Below are 22,430 nucleotides of genomic sequence, written 5' to 3'. Positions count from 1 at the left end.
GGGGGGGGGGGGGGAGAATCCTCCTGAAATTCTAGTTTCCAAATGCTAGCCAAAGGCTAACCTCACAAGCTGGCCTTTCCAAGGATACCAGTCTCAGGCCCGATAGGTCAATCCTTTTCTGAAAAATAGCCATGTGAATATGCCTGGGAAAATTAGAATCTCAAGACCAGTGGGATTTACTATTTCAATGACTTAGTATTAGTAACAATACATTAAAAGAATTATAGACAATGACCCAAATAGGATTCATTCCAGGGATGCAAGGATGGTTCCACATCTACCAGTCAATCAATATAATATATCACATTAACAACATGAAGGATAAAAATCATATTATCATCTCAATAGATGCAGAAAAAGCATCTGGAAAATTCAACTTCCATTCACGATAAAAACTCTCTACAATTTGGGTATAGAGGGAACATACCTCAAGATAATAAAGGCCATATATGACAAGCCCACAACATCATACAACAGTGAAGGGTTGAAAGCTTTTCCTTTAATCTCAGGAACAAAACAGGGATGCCTACTCTTTCCATTCTTATTCAACATAGTATTGGAAGTCCAAGCCAGAGCAATTAATCAAGTAAAAGGAATAAAAGGCATCCAAATTGGAAAGAAAGAAGTAAAATTATCTCTATTTCCAGATGTTATAGTATTTTATATAAAAAAACTCTAAAGATGTCACCAAAAAATGTTAGAACTAATGAAAAATTCAGTAAGGTTGCAGGATACAAAATTCACATACAAAAATCAGTTGCATTTCTATATACTAACAACCAACTATCTGAAAAAGAAATTAAGAAAACCATCTCATTTATAAACGCATCAAAAAGAATAAAATACCTAGAAGTAAATTTAACCAAGGAGGTGAAAAAGCTCCACACTCAAAACGAAAGAAATTGAAGAAGACAAATAAACGGAAGACATTCCATGCTCATGGATTGGAAGAATTAAGATTATTAAAATGACCATACTACTCAAGGCAATTTACAGATTCAATGCAATCCCTATTGAAATAACAAAATTAGAACAAATAATTCTAAAATTTGAATGGAACCACTAAAGCCCAATTAGCTAAAGCAATCTTGAGAAAGAACAAAACTGGCGGCATCACATTTCCTGATTTCAAACTATATTGCAAAGATGTAGTAATCAAAACAGTACGGTACTAGTTTAAGAGAGACCCATAGATCAATGGAACAAAGTAGAGCCTAGAAATAAACACACAATTAATTTATGATATATGGTCAATTAATTTATGATAAAGGAACCAAGAATATACAACAGGAAAGCATAGTCTTTTAAATGGTGCTGGGAAAACCAAACAGCCACATGCAAAACAGTGAAACTGGACCCCTATTTTACACCATACACAAAAATCAGCCCAAATGGGTTAAAGACTTGAATGTAAGACCTGAAACCATAAAATTCCTAGTAGAAAACATAGAGGATAAGCTCCTTGACATCAGTCTTGACAATCATTTTTTGGATTTTACAACAAGAGTAAGGCAACAAAAGTAAAAACAAACAACTGGGACTACATCAAACTAAAAAGCTTCTGCGCAGCAAAAGAAACCATCAACAAAATTAAAAGGCAATTTACAGAATGGGAGAAAATATTTGCAAATTATATATCTGATAAGGGGCTAATATCCAAAGTATAAGAGGCACTCATACAATTCAATGGCAAAAAAACAAACAACCTGATTAAAAAATAGGCAGAGGAACTGAGTAGACATTTTTCCAAAGAAGACACAAATGCCCAACAGATACATGAAAAGGTGCTCAACATCATTAATCATCAGGGAAATGCAATCAAAACCACAGTGAGATATTATCTCACACCTGCTGGAATGGCTACTATCATAACAAGTATTGGTGAGGATGTGGAGAAAAGGGAACCCTGTGCACTCTTGGTGGGAATGTAAATTGGTGCAGCCACTATGGAAAATAATATGGAGGTTCCTCAAAAAAATTAAAAATAGAACTACCATGAAGAACTCCAAGTGCGGGAAAGGGAGTGAGGCAGCCATTCACTGTTTTGGAAGATAACAACTGGGTGAGGAGGCCTCTAACTATGCCTCACCAGGGTCTTTAAAAAAAAAAAACAAAAAACTACCATATAATTCAGGAACTCCATTTCTGATTAATATATCCTAAGGAAATGGAATCACTATCTCTAAAATATATCTGCATCCTCATGTTCACTGCAGCATTATTTACCATAGCCAAGACATGGAAACAACCTAAGTGTCCACTGACAGATGAATGAATAAAGAAAATGTGGTATATACATATACATTCAGCCCTAGAAAGCAAGTAAGTCTTGCTGCTTGTGACAACATGAATAGATCTTGAAAGCATTATGCTAAGCGAAATAAGTCAGAGAAAGATAAATACTGTATGATCTCACTTAAATCTAAAAAACCAAACTCATAGATACAGAGAACAGATTGGTGGTTGCCAGAGGCAGGGGTTAAAGGGTGGGCAAAATGGGTGAAGAGAGTCAAAAGATAAAAATTTCCAGTTTTAAGATAAATGAGTTCTGGAGATGTAAAGTACAGTATGGTGACAATAGTGTAGATTTGAAAGTTACTAAGAGAGTAGGTCTTAAAATTTCTCAGGGCAAGAAAAAGAAATTGTAACTATGTGAGGTGATGGATGTTAACTAAATTTATTATTGTGGTAATCATTTCACAATATATTTACATATTAAATCATGCTGTATACCTTAAACTAATACAATGTTATTTTTCAATTGTATCTCAATAAAATTGGGGGAAAAAAGAATGAATGAAAATAGTTCATGGCAACATTATTAATTATACAATGTATAGACTATTCAAAGCAAATATTACAATAATGTATTATGGGGATTATAGTATGTAGAAGTTAAATGCATGACAAAAATAGCATAAAAGGGGCTTCCCTGGTGGCACAGTGGTTGAGAGTCGCCTGCCAATGCAGGGGACATGGGTTCGTGCCCTGGTCCAGGAAGATCCCACATGCCGCGGAGCAGCTGGGCCCGTGAGCCATGGCCGCTGAGCCTGCATGTCTGGAGCCTGTGCTCCGCAACGGGAGATGCCACAACAGTGAGAGGCCCGCATACCGAAAAAAAAAAAAAAAAAAAAAAGATGATAGGCTTAAACCCAACCATATGAACAATAACATCAAATATAAATGGTCAAACATCCCAATTAAAAGGCAGAGATTGTTAGACTGGATACAAAAGCAAGACCTAATCACATACGATCTACAAAAAACATACTTTGAAAAATTTATTCTGAAACTTGATAACGGGATTTATAGCCAAGATTGAGAGGGTCAGTGGATGGAAGATTACTAAGAGTAGACATCAAGAGTAGGGGGTTTCTTACTAAGCTGGTCTAACAAGATTTTTGCTGAAGACAAGCCAGATACTTATATATCAAAGGTGGAGGATGAGTAACTTGCTCAGATATCAAGGGTGATAAGTATGAAGGGGTAAGAAGGAAATGACTTAGCAGGATTCTTAACTAAGACTAGCTTAGGCAGGCCAAAGACATGGCCCAAGGACGAGGCCTGGTGTAAAAGAGGGCTCAGAGGAGGCTGTCTAAAGTTTGTCAAAGAGAATCTTTGTCAAATAAGAAACCAGTTTACACCTACATGGAAAATAACAAGTATTGATGAGGGTGTGGTGAAATTGGAACCCTCTTACTATTGCTGGTGGGACTGTAAAATGGAGCCACTTTGGAAAACAGTCTGACAGTTCTTCAAAAGTTTAAACACAGTTATCTTACTACCCAGCAATTCCACTCCTTATACCCAAGAGAATTGCAAACATGTCCACAACAAAACCCAAATATCCATCAACTAATGAATGGATAAACAAAACGTAGTATATCCATACAATGGAATATTATCTAGTTGTAAAAACGAATGAGGTACTGATATATGCTACAACTTGGATAAAGCTTAAAAACATAATGCCAAGTCTAAGGAATCAGTCACAAAAGACCACGTATCATATGATTCCATCTGTATGAAATGCCCAGAATATGCAAATCCACAGAAACAGAAGGCATATTGCCTAGGGCTTGGAATAGGGGGGTTGCAGGGAAATGACAGTGACTATTAATGAGCATGGGATTTCTTTTAGAGGTGATGAAAATGTTCTAAAATTGACTGTAATGATGGCTGCACAACTCAGTGAATATACAAAAAACATTAAATTGTATGCTTTAAATAGGTGAATTATGTGTTATATGACTTACATCTCCACAACACTGTTATTAAAAAAAAAAGACATATCATGTAAACACTATTACAATAAAATGGTTAATACTAGACAGAGTAGACTTCAGGAAAAAGAATATTATCAGAGATAAAGTGAGAGACTTCATAAGGATAAAAAGGTCGTTTCATCAAAAAGTCACAACTATCCTAAATACCTGAACATAAGCACATCCCATCAAAATACATAAAGCAAAAAATGACAGAACTTAAAGTATAAATAAAAAAATCCACTACAGTTGGAGATATTAATAGTCCTATCTCAGCAATTAATAGAACAAGTAGACAGAAAATCAGTTAGGGTATAGAAGACTTGAACAACAGCTACAGAAGGCCACACCCCATGCAGAGAAAACCCAGCACAGAGGAACTGAGGCCTTGGACATGGAGGTGAAGATGCCATGAGAGAAGAAGGGAGCTAAAGTGCAGTGAGAAAAGTGGCCAACTGAGGAAAAGCAGGACCCCAGGAGGCAAGAAATGGGGCAAAAAGGGCCCGCAGACTAATGAAGTCAATCAGGCTGAGAAGGGTATTGAGGAGGAGAAAAGAGCTGAGGTGGCAGGTGAAATGAGTCCCTCACCGGTAAGGTCCTGGAAGTAGGCCCTATTTACTGCATGAAGAAGTCAGCGATTTCCTCTAGAGTCCTCATAAATTAAATAATAATTCATTCTAAAATAATTAAAAGAAACATAAATACACATCTTCTCTCACATTTTGCTTTGAGACTTTTGCCCCAAAGTGGTTTGGTCCTTCCAAGGTACAGAATAACGTGGCATACACAGTCTCTGCTCTGGAAGCAACCTAGTTCCTATAGTATTTTATTTCCTCTAAAGAACTCTTTTAACATTTCTTGCAGAGCAAGTCTAATGGAAACAAATTCCCTCATTTTTCGTCTAAGCAAGCCTTTGTTTCTCCCACACTTTTTTCTTCCAATTTTATTGAGATATAATTGATATACAGCACTGTGCAAGTTTAAGGTATACAGCATAATGATTTGATTTGCATATCTCATGAAGTGATTATCACAATAAGTTTAGTTGCACCTAAAGAAACAGAAAAAAATGTTTTTAATAAATAACTTCTCCTTGTGATGAGAACTCTTAGGATTTACTTTCATATATAATGTACAGCAGCATTAATTATATCTATCATGCTGTACATTACACGTCCCTCTGTGAAGTATACTTTGAATAACAAAGTTCCAAAATTCCATGGATTTTTATTTTTTGTAAAATTTATTATCCAAAGACACACAAATACAGAAAATATGAAAGATACCTATGTATCTACTCATATAATTTTTAAAGTAATGTTTAAAATATATTTTAAAATATATCAGAGATCATAATTCTGAAAGATATTTAGAAGTTATATAATCAATCTATTAAATATTGCTAAATAGCTTAAACAGGTTATGCAATTACATATACAATTATATTTATAAAAATTTTAAGAATAGTTTTTTCTCCTGGTTGGTGATATTATAGGTGATTGGTTAAATTTTTTATTTAAAATTTTTATTACATTATAGTTGATTTACAATGTTGCATTAATTTCTGCTGTACAGCAAAGTTTATCAGTTATATATATATACATATATCCACTCTTTTCACTTACTTTTTTTTTTCTCCTTTTTTTATTTTTATTTTTTTGAATTTTATTTTTCATACAGCAGGTTCTTTTTGGTTATCTATTTTATACATATTACTGTATATGTCGATCCCAATCTCCCAACTCATCCCACCCCCCCCCGTTAAATTCTTTTAATGTTTGTATTTTCTCAAGTGTTTTTCCCCCTTAACCATAATTATGTATTACTTTTATAATCAAGGGGGGAAAGTAAAGCCTATAAATTGAAAAAATTAATCAGAGTTGTCCAACACTGGCCAACTATTGACAAGTTCAATAACACTGAAGTTTTACTAATGTTTAGTTCATGTAAAAGCAAGTTGCTGTGAATATACAATTACCTTATTAAATCTAATTACCTCACACTTTCTAAGTCCTTACCAACTTTTAAAACTCCATTAAATTTTGACAAATACCCCTGGGATAGTTCATGAAAACATTCAAATAGACTATCATCACTATTAGGGAGTAATTTCTGTAATAATGTGGACTAGCAAATGCTTCTACCTTTCAGCTGAATTGAAAGCATCTCTAGAAACAGACGATGACCTTGTATTTCCAACACTGCCAGTATGAGATCGTCTTCCTTTTGCTGAAGGAGTATCTAGTGGTATCTCTCCCAAACCCTATAAGAAAGGCAGTGTAATAAGTCTTAAAACTTGTAAAGTGAAAGAATGTGTACAATGGAATTTTCATAGCAGTCACTGTTGATCTCTTATGGTTGAAAGCATTTTAATAATCTGCTATACTTGTGCTTTAAAGGGTTTCAGATATATAAACTATCTTGTAATTAGTAGTAAATTAACAAAGTATGTACCCAACTACTAGGAAATGATATTGGCTTGTTAAAACTGTTTAAATACAAAACTTAACATCTATGTTTTGTAACTACTCTTCTTCAAGCTTAAAATCTATACAGAAAATATGAACACTTTATATAAACAATGAATTCCTATGCAACACTAGTATGAAAATAAACATTTTGAAAGAACTATTTAAAACCCCTTTTTTTTCCTGATACCTGTACTTGAAATAACTCACAGATATAATCTGCCTCATTTTAGTAAGACAATCTTTTTGCATGGCTATTTTAATAAATTCTATATGAATTAAGCTGAAATCTTTAATATCAATAGGAAGAAAAAAATGCTCTAAAATGTTTACCACAATACATATTTGAAGTAGTATTCCTTCATAAATGAATCCTTTGCCAAAGCTTACCAGAGAGGAATAACATAAATTAACACAGAAAAATTCTACATTATTAAATTAAGCACATTTTTGCAAAAAACAATGTGTAAACAGATTACTTTTTTATAAGACACTTTTCACATTTCATTTCACTTGATATTCCCTCAGTCACGCATTTTACAGACATTTTTGAATCCCCATTATCTGTCATGATATATAAGACATGGGGCTTCCCCTCAAGGATCTCCTTATCAACACTCCACAGTGTGGTAGGAGCTCTAACGGTAGAATATACAAGGTAAAGTAGGAATCAATTGTAATAAACATCATTAGCCTCATTTTATAAAAATAAAAATTCTGGGTTAAAGAAATGATGTGCCTAAGATTATATAGTTGCTAATTCTGAGTTGTGATTCAAACCTGTCTTGTAATTCCAATAAACCATACTACATTCTACCAAATGTCAAGCTTCTGTTCAATAAACATCTACTGACACTATGAATGTCTACTCAGTACTGCAGTTGTTGAAATGCTACTGTAGATATATTCTAAATGGTTAACAGAAATAATCAAAGAAGTAATTATTTCTATCCTTTACCTTCCTCAGCAAATGAACTTTGTTTTTAAAGTTGTTTATAAAATAAACTTCTTCTACATACCTTTTGCCTTAAGCTTTTAACAGATTCCTTAATATATGGCAAATCTTTAGATGGGACATACTTTTCAAGCATTTTATCAAAGTTAGGATGACACATCATGAGGAAAAGCATCTTTCGGCCATAATACCTATGGATATTTAAGAAATACGTAAATAATTCTATAAATCTTAACAAGCTCAGTTTCTGTCCTTAGATACAATTTTTTTTCCAATAGAAAAAACCTATCAACATCAAGATTATCATCTCTATTTTAAATAAGCCATTGAAATGTAGTTACACTAACTGGATTAGAAAATACAGCAGTCTCTTGCCACCCATCTTTAAAAAAACATGGCTTCAAATCTTTTAGCTATGTGTCAGATCAGAGCCAAAAGCTCTGACTCTATTTTTCAGGCACCCGAGGGTCCATATCAAGGCTGGCATTTGGCAGAATTGTGAATTAAGAGAACTGTGTCTTTGTCCTGGGCTCCTTGCCTGGTGACCTTTTGCTGCTCACTTGCTGGCCAGATGTTCTGGCCTAAGACAACCTTCCAAAGGTTCTGTATTTCCGACCCTCTCTCTTTTCCTTTTCCTGCCAAAACTTACCTGGGTTTCAATTCTGCAAAAACCTATTCTTTGCTACTTAAAATACAACCAAAATTAGTTGGTAAATCGTGGCTGATATATTAATGAATGTCTAATGTTCTCCAAACTAGGTGTTTTATGCTATATGAATTTTAAAATCGTTCTTTTAGGATAATACCTTAAGCCAAGATATCATTCTAATGGTAAATGATATGGTGGAAGTGCATACTGGAGATATTTTTGGATGGGGTGGTCGGTATAGTACCTCATAATAAAAATACATTATTATTCTTCAAGGAGGCTTGGCCCTAAAATAATTACAGTTATACTTTTACCTACAACTTGGAATTATGACTCTAGAAGAACCAGGGAAGGCAAGGCTTTTGTGGGGGAGATGAATAGGATGATCTCAGCATCATTTATATCAACCAGACTCCTTCAAATGTAGTGAAATTACAGAAAGGGAGGTTAATAACAAAGAATAAAAATTACTTTTCTTGCCCCACAACCAGAATAAGGTCAACACCCGGATAAGTAGCTCCTAATCAGTTATAGTTTCAAAGGTGACTCTAAAGTTTATCCCAGAATGTTAAGGACTGTAGGTCTATCATAGGCCTTAATGATATGGGAATGGCTAAAGCAAACAAACATGCAAAAGGGACACAAAGTGTAAGAAATTCTAAAACTGGAAAGTTGTAATTATTTTGTAATTTTAAAATTTCAAGTAAGAATCTAAGAAATGACAAAATGGATTAGAAAAGTTACTATGCCATTAAGGAAAGGTTAAGATGTACACAAAACAGCTATTGTAAATTTTATTTTGTTCCTAACTAGTCTATTATGATCCAGCCCTCCTAAATTGTTTTGAACTTTACTGTAGTATGCAGAACTTCTAAAATGGTTCCCCCAAAGATGTCCTGCTCTAATTCCTACAATTTATGAATATGATGAGATATAACTTCCAGGATTATGTTATATGGCACAGTTGACTTTAAGATAGGGGGATTGGGCTTCCCTGGTGGCGCAGTGGTTGAGAGTCCGCCTGCCGATGCAGGGGACATGGGTTGAAAAAAAAAAAAAAAAAAAAAAAAAAGATAGGGGGATTATCTGGGTGAACCTAATCTAATCACATGAACCCTTAAATGCAGAGAACTTTCTGTGGCTGGTAGAAGAAAAAGAAGTCAAAGAGATTCCAAGCATGAGAGGGATTCAACTTGCTGTTGCTGGCTTGAAGATGGAGTGGGTTGTGTGAGAAGGAATTCAGGTGGCCTTAAGGGAGCTGAGAGAGGACCCTTGCTGACAGCCAGCAAGGAAACAGGGACCTCAGTCCTATAATCACAAGAAACTGAAATTGGTCAAAAACCTGAATGAGTTTGTAAGCAGATTCATCTATAGAGCCTCTAGATAAGAGCCCAGCACTGTTATTACCTTGATTTCAGCCTTGTGAAACCCTAAGCAGAGAACCCAGTTGAGCATGCCAGACTTCTAACCTAAGAACGGAAAGCTAAAAAAATCTGTGTTGCCTTAAATCACTATATTTGTGGTTATTTATTATGCAGCGACAGAAAATGAATATATCTACTTTCTATGTTAGCTTTTGGCATAATGACTTCCACAAGATTAACTGTAGTTACCTAAAGTACTGAATATCTTTGTCTTAAAATGTTAAAAAGTTTGATATCCTTCTTTACTTTTTAGTCTCCATGAAGTCAGGATCCTACCTTCTTCCTTTAATCTATGATCATATATAACTGCCATAATTTTTAGATTTTGTATGGGACATTATAAATATCTGGTCCAACCTTACTAATTTGATAGATGAGGAAACAGAGGCTAACAGAGGTTAAGTAACTTGCTTACGGCAGATAGTGACTGGAGCTAAGAGTTGAACCTAGGCTTCTGACTACTTCTAAAACTTCTGTCAGCATTACAGCTATAGTACCATCCACATCTTAATTATTTTGTTATCTTTCTCTGATTGTTCTTAACCTTCATAAAACTATTCTTCAAGTACAGACAGCAATCAGAAATTCATGGAATTTTCTAAGTGAACGTATCTCATGTTATCCATTTTGCTTCCTGTATTTTTCCTTGATTTTACCTGGCTACTTGGAAAATATATCATTTTCCCCTAAAGGCATTACCTTACATTTGCCCACAATGAAGTTCTTCAGCCACTTTTCTGCCCACTCATACAGTCTTGTGCCATTTTCATGCAGATCATCCCTGTGACACGGCATCTCACTACCCAGAAGTAGGTAGTGTCATCTGTAAATTTGGAGAATTCACTGTGCACTCCCTCAAGACCATTTACAAACTGGTTAAATAAGATCATCCCCCAGCACTAATCCCTGGGGACCCCACTTTTCCATTTAGAAAAATGTTCATTCTTCTTTAGCCTTTGTTTAAGCCCTTAAAGTAAGCCATTTAAGCCCTTAAAGTACGCCATTTAAGCCCTTAAAGTAAGAGATTCAGCAAATACTATTAGCAGCTACTCACCTGGTTTCTGGTGAGCTGTCCTGAGCAAATTTAGCAGCAGCTGGTAATATACGGTCAGCCACATCCTTTGTTCCAGATAGAATACGCTCTGGTTCCATAAATTTTACTACATCTGATAAGTGCTGGGCTGCACATCTTCTTACCGCAATGTGTAAATGGCTATAGGGAAACGTGGTCAATTAAAACAGAGTTGATGTATAAACAATTTTTCAAAGATATACCGTAAAAGTCAAATGATTACTCCTAAGCCTCAGCAATCATCCTTGCAGGCTAAAATGACAAATTATTTGCATTAGCTATCCCTCCCCAAGAAGTTAAAAACAAAACTCATAATCACTGACATTTATTTAGCTCCAGATGTATGAATGTAAGTAACATTAGAATAACAATATTATTATCCTCTGTATGCTTAATACCTAATATGATGTTTATCACGTAGGAATTATTTAATACATGTTTTTTGACTGAAATAACATTGAAATTTGCTTGTTTTTTTCCTATACCCCAGATTACAAGCAACTGTATTTTTAGTTTAAGGACATGTCCAGATTATTTTGAACATTACCTTTGTCCTCCATTGATAAGAGAAACAACTGCACGTGCAGGAGTTACATTAGTGATCATAGCTCTCAATGCCTTGTCAACATCTTCTCTTATAAATGTATTTGATTCTCCTGATTTATGCAACAAAACTTTTACTGTATTATCTAGTTCTTGATCCATGCTCTTTTTCAGGTAAGTGAAAAGGTCACTTAAACAAACCACAGCAGCACGAGAAACTCCAGAGCGTAAATTTTTCACCTAAAAAAAATTAACATTGTGAAGAATTAACATTGTGAAAATAAAAAAAAAAATTTCCAAAATGTACATTTTGCTGAAATTCTGAAAGAAAATCAGTAATAATGACTTTGAAACCAAATTTACTATCAAAGTAATGTACTTTAAATATGTATTATATTATTTCCTAAAAATATCAACATTTTATCAATTTTTTCAAATGTGGCAAAGTAAGGCATGAGTTACTTTACATATAAGCCTACTGATTTCATTTAGTACAGTTTTTCTTTTTTAAGGTCAAACAAATGTGGCATATTTATACTTTGTTATTCAAATAATCCTTAACTCAGCTGAAAAATAGGATTACCTCTTGAAGTACTGCAAAATTTGTTTCATGCAACTTTGTGTTCAATATTTCAGAATGAAAAGCAGCTAAGCATCTAATAAAGTTCAGTCCCTCAATTTTCTTCTCCCTATGGGAAAAACAAAGAAACAACAAAATCATGCATTAAATGGGGCTCAACTGGAACAGGATCTCAGATTTCTTCTTTTGTGTGTATGGAATACTGTCAACGAGGAGACCCTGGGTATTTTCCCTTATCATGTAGGAAGCTCAAATAAAGATATGGAAAGTTTTGTTCACTCCTATAGTTCTCTTTCATGATCCAGAACATTTTTTAAGAGCCAGAACCACTATTGACAGTCAAACTAAGTTCATGCTTTATAAATAAAAAGGAACATTTCTCCACCAGTAAGAATGTCATATTCTTTTTAGAGAACAGAAGGGAAAGGAATGGCAAATAAAATGTGAGGGAATCAGTAAAACAAAAATGGAAGGAGATTAAGTAACTACATATTACTTTGTTGGTGAGTATATAATCCAAGTGCAGAAAACCATCAAGAGGTGTTTCTGTAACTTGTATTTCTTTTTCATTATCTTACCTAATGAGCCAGATGAAGGGTAGGTGAATACTAACAACAAGACGGTAGATTCAAGTGGGATTGGGATATAACATTTTAAACTTGATGGTTTCCATCTTATATGTTTGAAAAATGCAAGCTGAGTTTCCTTAGTTGGTAATATTGATGGTGGTTAATTTTCTAAGCATTTAAATCCCCTGAATAAGTTATGGAGAATAGGGAGAAAAGACCTAAGATTCCAAGGTGGCAAGAGTAAACCTATTTAATAGCTGTCTGGTTCAAGATTTTCATTTTTTGATTAAGCATAAAACTGTTACAGTTACTGTTCAGATGCACAAACAACCAGATTCTGTACACAAAGTAAATAAGAGAAAGTGGAGTCAAGAGAGAGGAAAGCAGAAAAAGAAATTGAGACATAGTGGCTGAAATTTTTTCATTAAATCTATAAATTCTCAGATCCAAGAACAAATCCTAAACAGGATAACCATAAAATAAACACAAAATGGAACATCAAATTACTAAAAACAGTGTTGAAGGGAATATTCTTAAAAGCAGCCATAGAAAAAAGGGCAAATTACACACAGGAGAACAAAGATAACAATGATAAAAGACTTTAGCTCAGAAATATGCAAGCCACTGAACAAAATTTAAGTGCTAAAAAGAAACCGACAAAAAAATCAACTTAATTTAAGGAGGAATATACAAATCTTAAACTATAGTTGGAGATTGCAAAAGCCCAGTAACTGATGAAACAAATAAACAGGAAGTCAGTAAGGATACAGAAAACTTAACACTGTCAACCACTACCAACGAACCTGATCTTCTTAACCTATATAGAACACTACAAACAACTTCAGTATGCAGATTCTTTTCAAGTTCATGTGAAACATGCATCTGCATGGTTTTGACATCAGGGTATACTGCTTTCAAAGAATGAGATGGGAAGTATACCAGCCTCTTCAATGTTCTAAACGTTTGTATAGAATTTCTTTCCTAAATGTTTGGTATAATTCACTAGTGAAACCATCCAAGCATGGAGTTTTCTTTGTGGGAAAGAAACTCAAATTCAATTTCCTCAATAGATATTGGGTTATATAGATTATCTACTTTTTGAGTGAGTTTTGGTAGATTCTGTCTTTCAAGGAATCTGTGCATTTCACTAAGTTGTCAAATTTATGGGCATAAAGCTGTTTATCATATTCCTTTATTATTTAATAGCTGTATGATCAGTAATGATGTTCCTTCTCTCATTCCTGATGTATTAATCTGTTTCTTCTCTTTTTTCTTCATCAGTCTGACTAGAGGTTTATCAATTTTATTTATTTTCTCCAAGAGCCCGCTTTTGCTTTCATTTATATCCTCTATTATTTGTTTTCTATTTCATTGATTTCCATCATGTTGTTTATTATTATTTTTTTTTGCTTATTTTGGGCTTCATTTGCTCTTCTGTTTCAGTTTAAGATGAAAGCTGAGGTCACTGATATAATGTTTCATTCTTAATTTTATTAAATTCAAAATACTTTCTAATTTCTCTTATGATTTCTTCTTACAGCCATGGGTGATTTATAAGTATGTTACTTAGTTTCTAAATATTTAGAGATTTTACAGGTATGTGTTCCTAACTTCTAATTTAATTCCACTGTGGTCAGAGAACAAAATTTGTATAATCTGAAACCTTTTAAATTACTTGTTTTATGTTCCAGAATATGGTCTTTCTTGGTAAATGTTCCTTGCAGACTTGAAAAGAATGTGAATTCTGTTGTTCTAGGTGGAGTGTTCTATAAATGTCAATCAGGTCAAGTTGAAAGTCTTCTATATCCTTACTAATTTTCTTTCTACTAGTTTTATCAATTAATGAGAGGATTGTTTGAGTTCCAACTATAACTGTGGATTTGTTTATTTCTTTGCAGTTCTACCAGTTTTTGCTTAATGTATTTTAAAGCTCCATTATATGGTAATATAATTTATATAATATTATATTATATAATAGATTATGGTTCAGGATTGCCATGTCTTCTTGATGAATTAACTCCCTTATCAATATAAAATGGCCCTCTTTATTCATGATGTGATAGAATTCTAAGATGGCACCTTGATTCCTGTCCCAGGTGTACATGCCCTGAATAATACTCTCCCCTTGAGGGTGAATATGATGGGATATCACTTCTCTCAATCATGTTACATTATATAACAAAAGGGATTTTGCAAGTTGTCCTACAGCTCACCGATCCTCTGTTCATGTCTTTCTTCTAGTTTCTTTAACACATGGATTAGAATTATAACTATAGTTATAATGTCTTTGTCTACTAATTCTATCATTTTTGGGTTAGTTTCAATTGTTTTCTTTTTTTCCTTTTCATTATGGGTTGTATTTTCCTGCTTCTTTGCATGCCTGGTAATTTTTTATTGGATGCCAGGCATTGTGAATTTTTATCTTAGATATTTTTGTATTCCTATAATTATTTTGGGGCTTCTTTATGAGATATAGTTAAGTTACTTGGAAATTCTGATCCTTTCAGGCCTTGCTTTTATGCTTTGTTTGGAGAAACAAAACTAGTCTTTAGCCTAGGGCTTATTCATTCCATAGATGAAGCAAAACTCTTCTGAGTATTCTACCCAATGCCATGTGAATTATAAGGTTTTCCACTCTGCCGGTGGGGAGAGAAAGTATTCTTGGCCTTATATACATACCAGGGAACATTCTTTGTAACTTCTATGAGTGGTCCTTGTTCTGGTTTCACAAGCATGCCTTGACCAAATACTCAGCTAAACATGAGAATAATCTTCTGAAGGTTCTTAGAGTTCTTTAAGGAACTGTATCCTCCTCTGGCATTCTGCCCTGCAAGCTCTAGCTATCTTGGCCTCCCCAAACTCCCAGCTCCATCTCTATCTCTGCTGGTATCTACATGGTTTTCCCCTCCCTAAGCTGTGTAGGAAGTTAGCAAGGGCTCACCTTTGTTTCTCAGGGATCACTGTCTTTCACTGCCTGGTTAACAATACTCTGAAAACCACTGTTTCATATATTTTGTATTATTTCTTTAGTTCTTTCTGATGTGAAGGCAAATCTAATGCCTGTTAATCTATCTTGGCAGGAAGTGGAATTTCAAGAGTTCTATTTTGGCCATGTTAAATTTAAGATGTCTATTGGCATCCAAGTGGAAGTCAAGGAGGCAGTTCGATTACAAGTCCAGAGCTCAAGAAGATACCAGGGATTCAGATAAGCATTTATGAGAAATCAGAGTATGGATAGAATTTGAAGCTATCGAATTGAATGAGATCATTTAAGAAAGGGGTTGGCAAACTATGGCTCACAGAGCAAATCTAGCCCCATCAGAGTTTACTTCTATAAGTAAAATTTTTATAAGTAAAGTTCACTGAAACACAACTGTGCCCATTCATTTTCATACTGTCTAAGGCTGATTTTGCACTATAACAGCAAAGTTGAGTAGCTGCAACAGACAAGTGGCCTGAAAAGCCTAAAATATTTTACTATCTGGCTCTTTATAGGGAAAGATTGCCAGCCTGGATCTATGGGATGAATGTAGATAGAGAACGCCAGTGGATTAAATTCTGGAGCACTCCTCAATTTTGAAATCAAACATTAAGTACTGAAGCAGGAAAAGAACCAAGAGTCTCAAATTTTTCCAGGGTGAAATGAAAAAAAGTATATGAAGAAGGGAGTGTCAACTGTGTCAAATGATGCTGAGAGGCTAAGTATGATGAGGACTAATAAGTGACCAGTGTTTAGCAAATGGCCACTTCTGCAGTTTTAGTGAAGTGGCGGTCACAGTGGGGAGGGTTGAAAGCCAATCAAAGAAGGCTGAGAAGAGAACATAAGGTGAAAAAGCAGACACAATGAATTAGCCTTTTTGAGGACTTTTGCTAAAAAGGGGGGAGAAAAGAAATGTGAAAATGTGAAGAAGATGTGCAGTTTAGGAAGGAGTTTTAAAAACAGGAAATATTATAGCACATTTTTATGTTGATGAATATGAATCTAGAAAAGAATCAAAACTGATGATGAGGTATAGGAGGTGGATGCAGAGAGAGACTGAAGATTGAATAGGGGAGGAAATGGGACAAGGGGAGCCAAGAGATGTTCCAGCTGAAGCAAGTGGAATGCCACTGTCTTTTTTTTCCCTTTGAGTTATTGGCTGGGTTGGCTGGGTGGCTGCTGTAGCTGTGGTAGGAACAGATAAGTATTTTCAGGATTTTTATAGGATATATTTCACAGAGAAACACTTGGAGAAATGATGAGATTTATACTTAATACCAAAAGGTTTGCATAATCCATAATAAAGCTAACTATGTCCTTATGGTACGTAAGTTATAATATAACAGGTAATACAGTGCTATTAGGACCAGAGTTCAGCTACATTAATAAGTTGGAAAAAACTCAGACTGTCTAAGAAGTAAAATAATCATTCCTAAGACTATTTTAATAGGAAATGTTTCAAGGTTTCTAAAAATAAATTTTCAGAAAACTTTTGGAACTCAGCTTAGTTTTAAGTTAAGGATGGTGAACTCACCAATCCTCATCAGCTAAAAGCCTCAGAGCTTCTGTCAGTGCTACTTCTGGTTTGGAAAATGGCCGTAGTTCTGATGAATCCATTATTTCTGGACTATGAGTGACAGAAGGCATCCTTTCTTTATACTGTGGAATGGCTCCAGGAGATGCTTCGTCTAAAACAAAGAAACATACTAAATAAAGCATCGAATAACTCTGATACAAAGGGGTACAAATAATATTCTGACCATAGACTCTATGAATATTTCTTATAGAAACTATTAGTTTAGTCTCTAACAAAATTGTAATACCTGGATACCAAAGCTATTTAAAACTATACTTTTTATATACAAAATTATTAAATTACATTTACTGTAAGTATATAAGTGGTTTTGCAGTCATGAGTCATATAACAAAGTCTAGCTTTAAGAGCTAAAAGTCAGTAAGAAGCATATGATCCCATTTTGTAAAAACACGTGGATATATACCTGTTTCACTGTATATACCTGTTTCAGGATATATACCTGTTTCATTTCACAGAAATGAAGCTTTGTGACAACTGTATATAAATTACCAATTTTTGCTATTGTTATTGAATTAATGGTATACTAAAAATCCTAAGACCATGTGTAGTAACGTGGTCGATGTTTCTTCCATAATCAAACATTTACTTTCCATTTTCTAGATGTAAGGCATTGCCCTAGATATTGGGGAAACAAATCATCTGAGTGCTCAGGGTAATACCTCGAGGGCACTGCATAATGTAAGACACATGCAGTGAAGGTGTTAGAACGGAATAGACCAGAAAGATAAAATAGAATGTGTAATGGTTTTTGTAAATGGATAAAGGTTAGTTATTTTTTCATGTTAAGAGATAATTTTAAAAAGGTAATATTAAGCACTAGAAAACGACTATAATAAAAAGTATTTATCAACCATGCTGTTCTTAAGAAAATGTTAGATGAAACACATGAGATACACAAATATAAGAAATTACACTTGATGCTGTATATTAATTACATATTCAGATGCAATTAAAATCCAAAGACAACAAGATATTAATGATATTAGTTAACACTTATTAAATACTTTGTGTTAGATGTTGTGATAAAGACTTTACAAACTTTACTACATTTAATTCTCTCAACAAAGGTGATGGATATTCTCATTATCTCTAATTTGCAACCGAGAGAAAATAACTGAGTTTTACAGAGGCTAAGAAATGTATTCAAGGTCTCAATGCTAATGAGTGGCAAAGGCAGGATTTTCATCTAGGTCTACTATCACCCTAGATTTTATACAAAGAGGTCTAAGACAGAATCCCTGCTTTCCAAACTTTATCACATACCCGATGAGAAGAGACATGCAAAAAGATGCATATGGTATTCTGGATTACTGTAGTGATAAACTTGTACCAGTTTTTGTTAGAGTAAATCACATATGAAGAAAATTATATGACAATTAATGAATATAATAAATAGACATCATTAATTTTTTTTAATGATTCAGATGCACCCTCATTAGGTTTCATATGTAAGACTGACATGTATTAAAAAAAAAACAACACAAAACTCAACTTTGGAATTTTACAATCCAGAAAGAATAGCAAATACAAAATAGCACTACTAACTGTCATTTATTGACATCTTGCCTGCATCGTGCTAAATGCTTCACATGTTTACATTATCCCATTTGATTCATTCAATAACCCTATGCGATGGTTACTATTATTCCTACATTACAGGTGAAGAAACTGTTGCTAAAGTTTTAAGGATTCCCTCTCTATATCTACTCCACCTCCATTCTCATGAGAGAATAATTCATTAGGAAGAGATGCAGATAAACACCAAGTTATCAACCTTGGGGTTATACCACTATTGCTACTGTTTTTACCTGAAAAAAGTGAAAAAACAAAACAAAACAAATACTACTCTGGAAAAGGAGGTGTACAGAGTATCAATCTAAAGCAGTGCTGCCCCAACTAAGGGTTTTTTGTTTAAACGTCCCCTCCTGAAGCCTGCTACTTTTACAAAATACAATAAAAGTGTTGTGGCAAGTCTCTAAAAGGTTACTCTCACTGTTTGTAGTTATCTTGTAAGCATATTCTTCTGTTCAAAATATAAGCATGATTTCAAGGAAGCAATCTCCTTATACTGCTTAGAAATAAAATCTGCAAAGCCTATGTTATAGGCGAGAAAAATCACAAAATTAGTTGATGTCTCTAGCAAGAATGAATATGAAACAATTTATGATTTGCTACTCTTTGTATTATTTGCTACTATTTGTACTTCTATTCCTACTGTTAACTACTGACTTAGGTAAGAAGTTTTGTGGGTTTTTCTCCCCCTAGATTCTATGACAGTAATAATCAGTGAAACTATTTAAGTATGCTGAAAATAGGCTTAAATGTCACAAATGCCTAGATTTAACTGGTACTCAGGGCCATGTTTAACCAGTAATTTTACAGGCCAACACCTCTCATCAGGCATACTCTCAATAATTACTAACTTTGAGGATACAGAATTTTTAAAACGTTTTCTACACTTCCTGCATTATTAGAAGAAATACAAGCTAGAAAGAATTGCAAACATTCATCTAGTTCAATTCTCTTTTATATTTATCTTTGGGAGAGATTAAGTATGTTGTCTAAGATCACATTTATAAATTTACGTTTTCTATACTTCTTGGGTTTTTTGTTCACACCTAGACTTCAGACCCAACATCAATTTAAGAATGTTTGTTATAGTTTATACAGTTTATTCCTTAGGAAAAAAAATAATAACAAAAATAATAAGCAGTAATTTTTTTTTTTTTTTTTGCGGTACACAGGCCTCTCACTGCTGTGGCCTCTCCTGTTGCGGAGCGCAGGCTCCGGACGCGCAGGCTCAGCGCCCATGCCCCACGGGCCCAGCCGCTCCGCGGCATGTGGGATCTTCCTGGACCGGGGCACGAACCCGTGTCCCCTGCATTGGCAGGCGGACTCTCGACCACTGCGCCACCAGGGAAGCCCATAAGCAGTAATTTTTAATGTTTATTATAGTTCACACAATTTTTCATTTCAATTTCTGATTTTCCTAGCTGCTGCTATACCTAAGACCTATTCAATATTTTTAAAAATAGCACAGGAAACATGGAGCTTAATCTTGACCAGGTATAGAACCTATTAAGTACTCAATGACTAGCTGAATAAATGATAAATGCAATGATTTTTTTTATCATGATCTAATAAACCAGCTTCACAATCTCAGTTACCTTAGCTATAAAATGGAATACTACCCTCAGTGAAACAATAATATTTTGCAGGGAACAAAGACGAGATCTTTGAGATAATCTGGACCTTTCAGATAGTTTAGATATTTTACATGGCCAGAAAATAGAGGCCTTTTTTCAGGTCACAAAGCTAATTAAAAGGCAGAACTAATATTAAAGAAGCCAGGTCTGTCTACTGACTCCTACTGGTTTAGTGTTTTTTCCATCACAAAATGCATTGAACCACATGTGGTCTCTTCAACTTAAATAAGCATTTGTGACATTACTCCCTATATTTAAACATATCTTACCTGAATCTGAAAACACTAAAGATGGTGACCTTTTTAAACTGGCCTCTTTTTTTCAATGGAGGGCTGAAGGCAATGTTTTCTAAAGGAGAACTTTCATTTTTTTCATATTCCCACCTCATCCCCCAAAATATTTAAGTCTAGAAGGGAGAAAAACAATCAATTAGCTTCCTTCTTATAAGAAACAGTATTTATTACAATAGTTAGAAGTAACTGGGTCTTTCAAATTTCAGTGTTGTATTTCAACATATTCCACTATTAGCCATATATCAACCTCAGTTAAACTATAGTACATTAGTTTTAGAATATTACGAGTTAAATAAGACCACAGCAAATGTTAAATTCCACTTACTTTCAGATGCCATTTTCTCAGTTCCTGTATGTTTCATTCGTTCCCAAGGATTCTTCTCACAATCTTTAATGTCAAAAAGTTCTTTTTCCTCTTTTCTCTTTTGTCTCATCTTGTCATAAGTAGATTTTGAAATAGAAACTTTAATCTGCAGGAAAAAGTTGAAATATCTGAAATCATTCAGGGAGTCTGACATTTAAAATAACTATCTTCATCTTAGACAACTGTAAGCTATACAAAATAAACTATACATTTCTTAGTCCTTATTTCAGTAATTCTAAAACTAAATAGAATTACCTAGTGCTAATCTCCAAATAAATTTGTGCCTGAAGATACTAGTTTGTTACTCCCTGAGGATATCCTAGGAAATTGTTGAATATATATATACACATACATATATGTATATAAAGTACATGTAGAGCATAAAGTACACTAGATACTTTACGCCAGAATGACAGCATATTTGGTGGGAAAGGAGAATAATCTATCATTTAAATGATTAAAGTTCAGGAATTTCAATTACACTGAGATTTAAAAAAATTTAATCAAAACACTTTCACTACCCCAAATCTGATATACACAAAACAATGATGCATCATTGAATTTATCCTAATAATTAGTAAATAACCTTACATCTTTTTCATTCTCAACATCAACACATGATGGAATACTCTGCTGGACTGCTCTTCCATAAATCCCTGATGGTGGTTCAGTACTTTTAACTGAAAACGTATCCCCATTTTCCACAGAAGATATCACTGATTGGCTGCAGGTTGCTGGTGCTGGGACTGGACTTCCAAATACCCCTGAAAGCAACCAACCATCAAACTGTCATTAAGTATTTATGTGATGTTACGCTGGACAGCAAAGTTTTAAGACAAGGCTCTTGTCTTCAAGAAGTATACGATATAGTTAATAAGAAAAACATGTTAAATAATCACAAAATATAAAAACACTCTAACAGGATGATAATATGAGGTACCACAAGACATTTCATGATAATATCAAATGAGAACACCATATTGTAAGTTCTGAGTTCACAAGAAAGAACGGTTGGGTGAGCTGGGGGTTTAAGATGGTTTCAAAGAGGAAGGATTTGAGCTGGGATTAGAAGACACAAAGAATTTGGATAGACAAGTGAGGAAGGAGGGGAGGACGTCCTATGAGATGGGATGCTCATAAGCAGAGCTGAACAAGTAGAAAGCATGTATGTGGACTGAATAAGTTTGGTTGGGCACAAGGCAAATAGAGGAAAAACAGAAAATAAGTTTACAAGGGTAGGTTAGAGCCTATCTGAGGAGGGACTTTTATTTTTTATTATATATTTATTTTTAAAATTTATTTATTTAATTTATTTATTTTTGTCTGCGTTGGGTCTTTGTTGCTGCGTGTGGGCTTTCTCTAGTTGCGGCGAGCGGGGGCTACTCTTTTTTTTTTTCATCTTTATTGGAGTATAATTGCTTTACAATGGTGTGTTAGTTTCTGCTGTATAACAAAGTGAATCAGC

General features: G+C 34.2%; 1 protein-coding gene across 1 annotated transcript in view; it reads right to left on the bottom strand.

The window, feature by feature from the left end:
* Positions 1-22,430, bottom strand: part of TOGARAM1 (TOG array regulator of axonemal microtubules 1) — an 85,331-nt gene that overhangs the window by 7,163 nt on the left and 55,738 nt on the right. Inside the window, 6 exon segments of the mRNA XM_024743436.1 lie at positions 6,410-6,528; positions 7,753-7,879; positions 10,816-10,974; positions 11,381-11,616; positions 11,960-12,065; positions 17,040-17,193. Coding sequence (XP_024599204.1) covers positions 6,410-6,528; positions 7,753-7,879; positions 10,816-10,974; positions 11,381-11,616; positions 11,960-12,065; positions 17,040-17,193 — 901 coding nt within the window.

This window comes from Neophocaena asiaeorientalis, unplaced genomic scaffold (assembly GCF_003031525.2).
Source record: "Neophocaena asiaeorientalis asiaeorientalis breed wild unplaced genomic scaffold, Neophocaena_asiaeorientalis_V1.1 scaffold107, whole genome shotgun sequence".
Classification (NCBI taxonomy): domain Eukaryota; kingdom Metazoa; phylum Chordata; class Mammalia; order Artiodactyla; family Phocoenidae; genus Neophocaena; species Neophocaena asiaeorientalis.
This window is presented reverse-complemented; position numbering and strand designations above follow the sequence as displayed.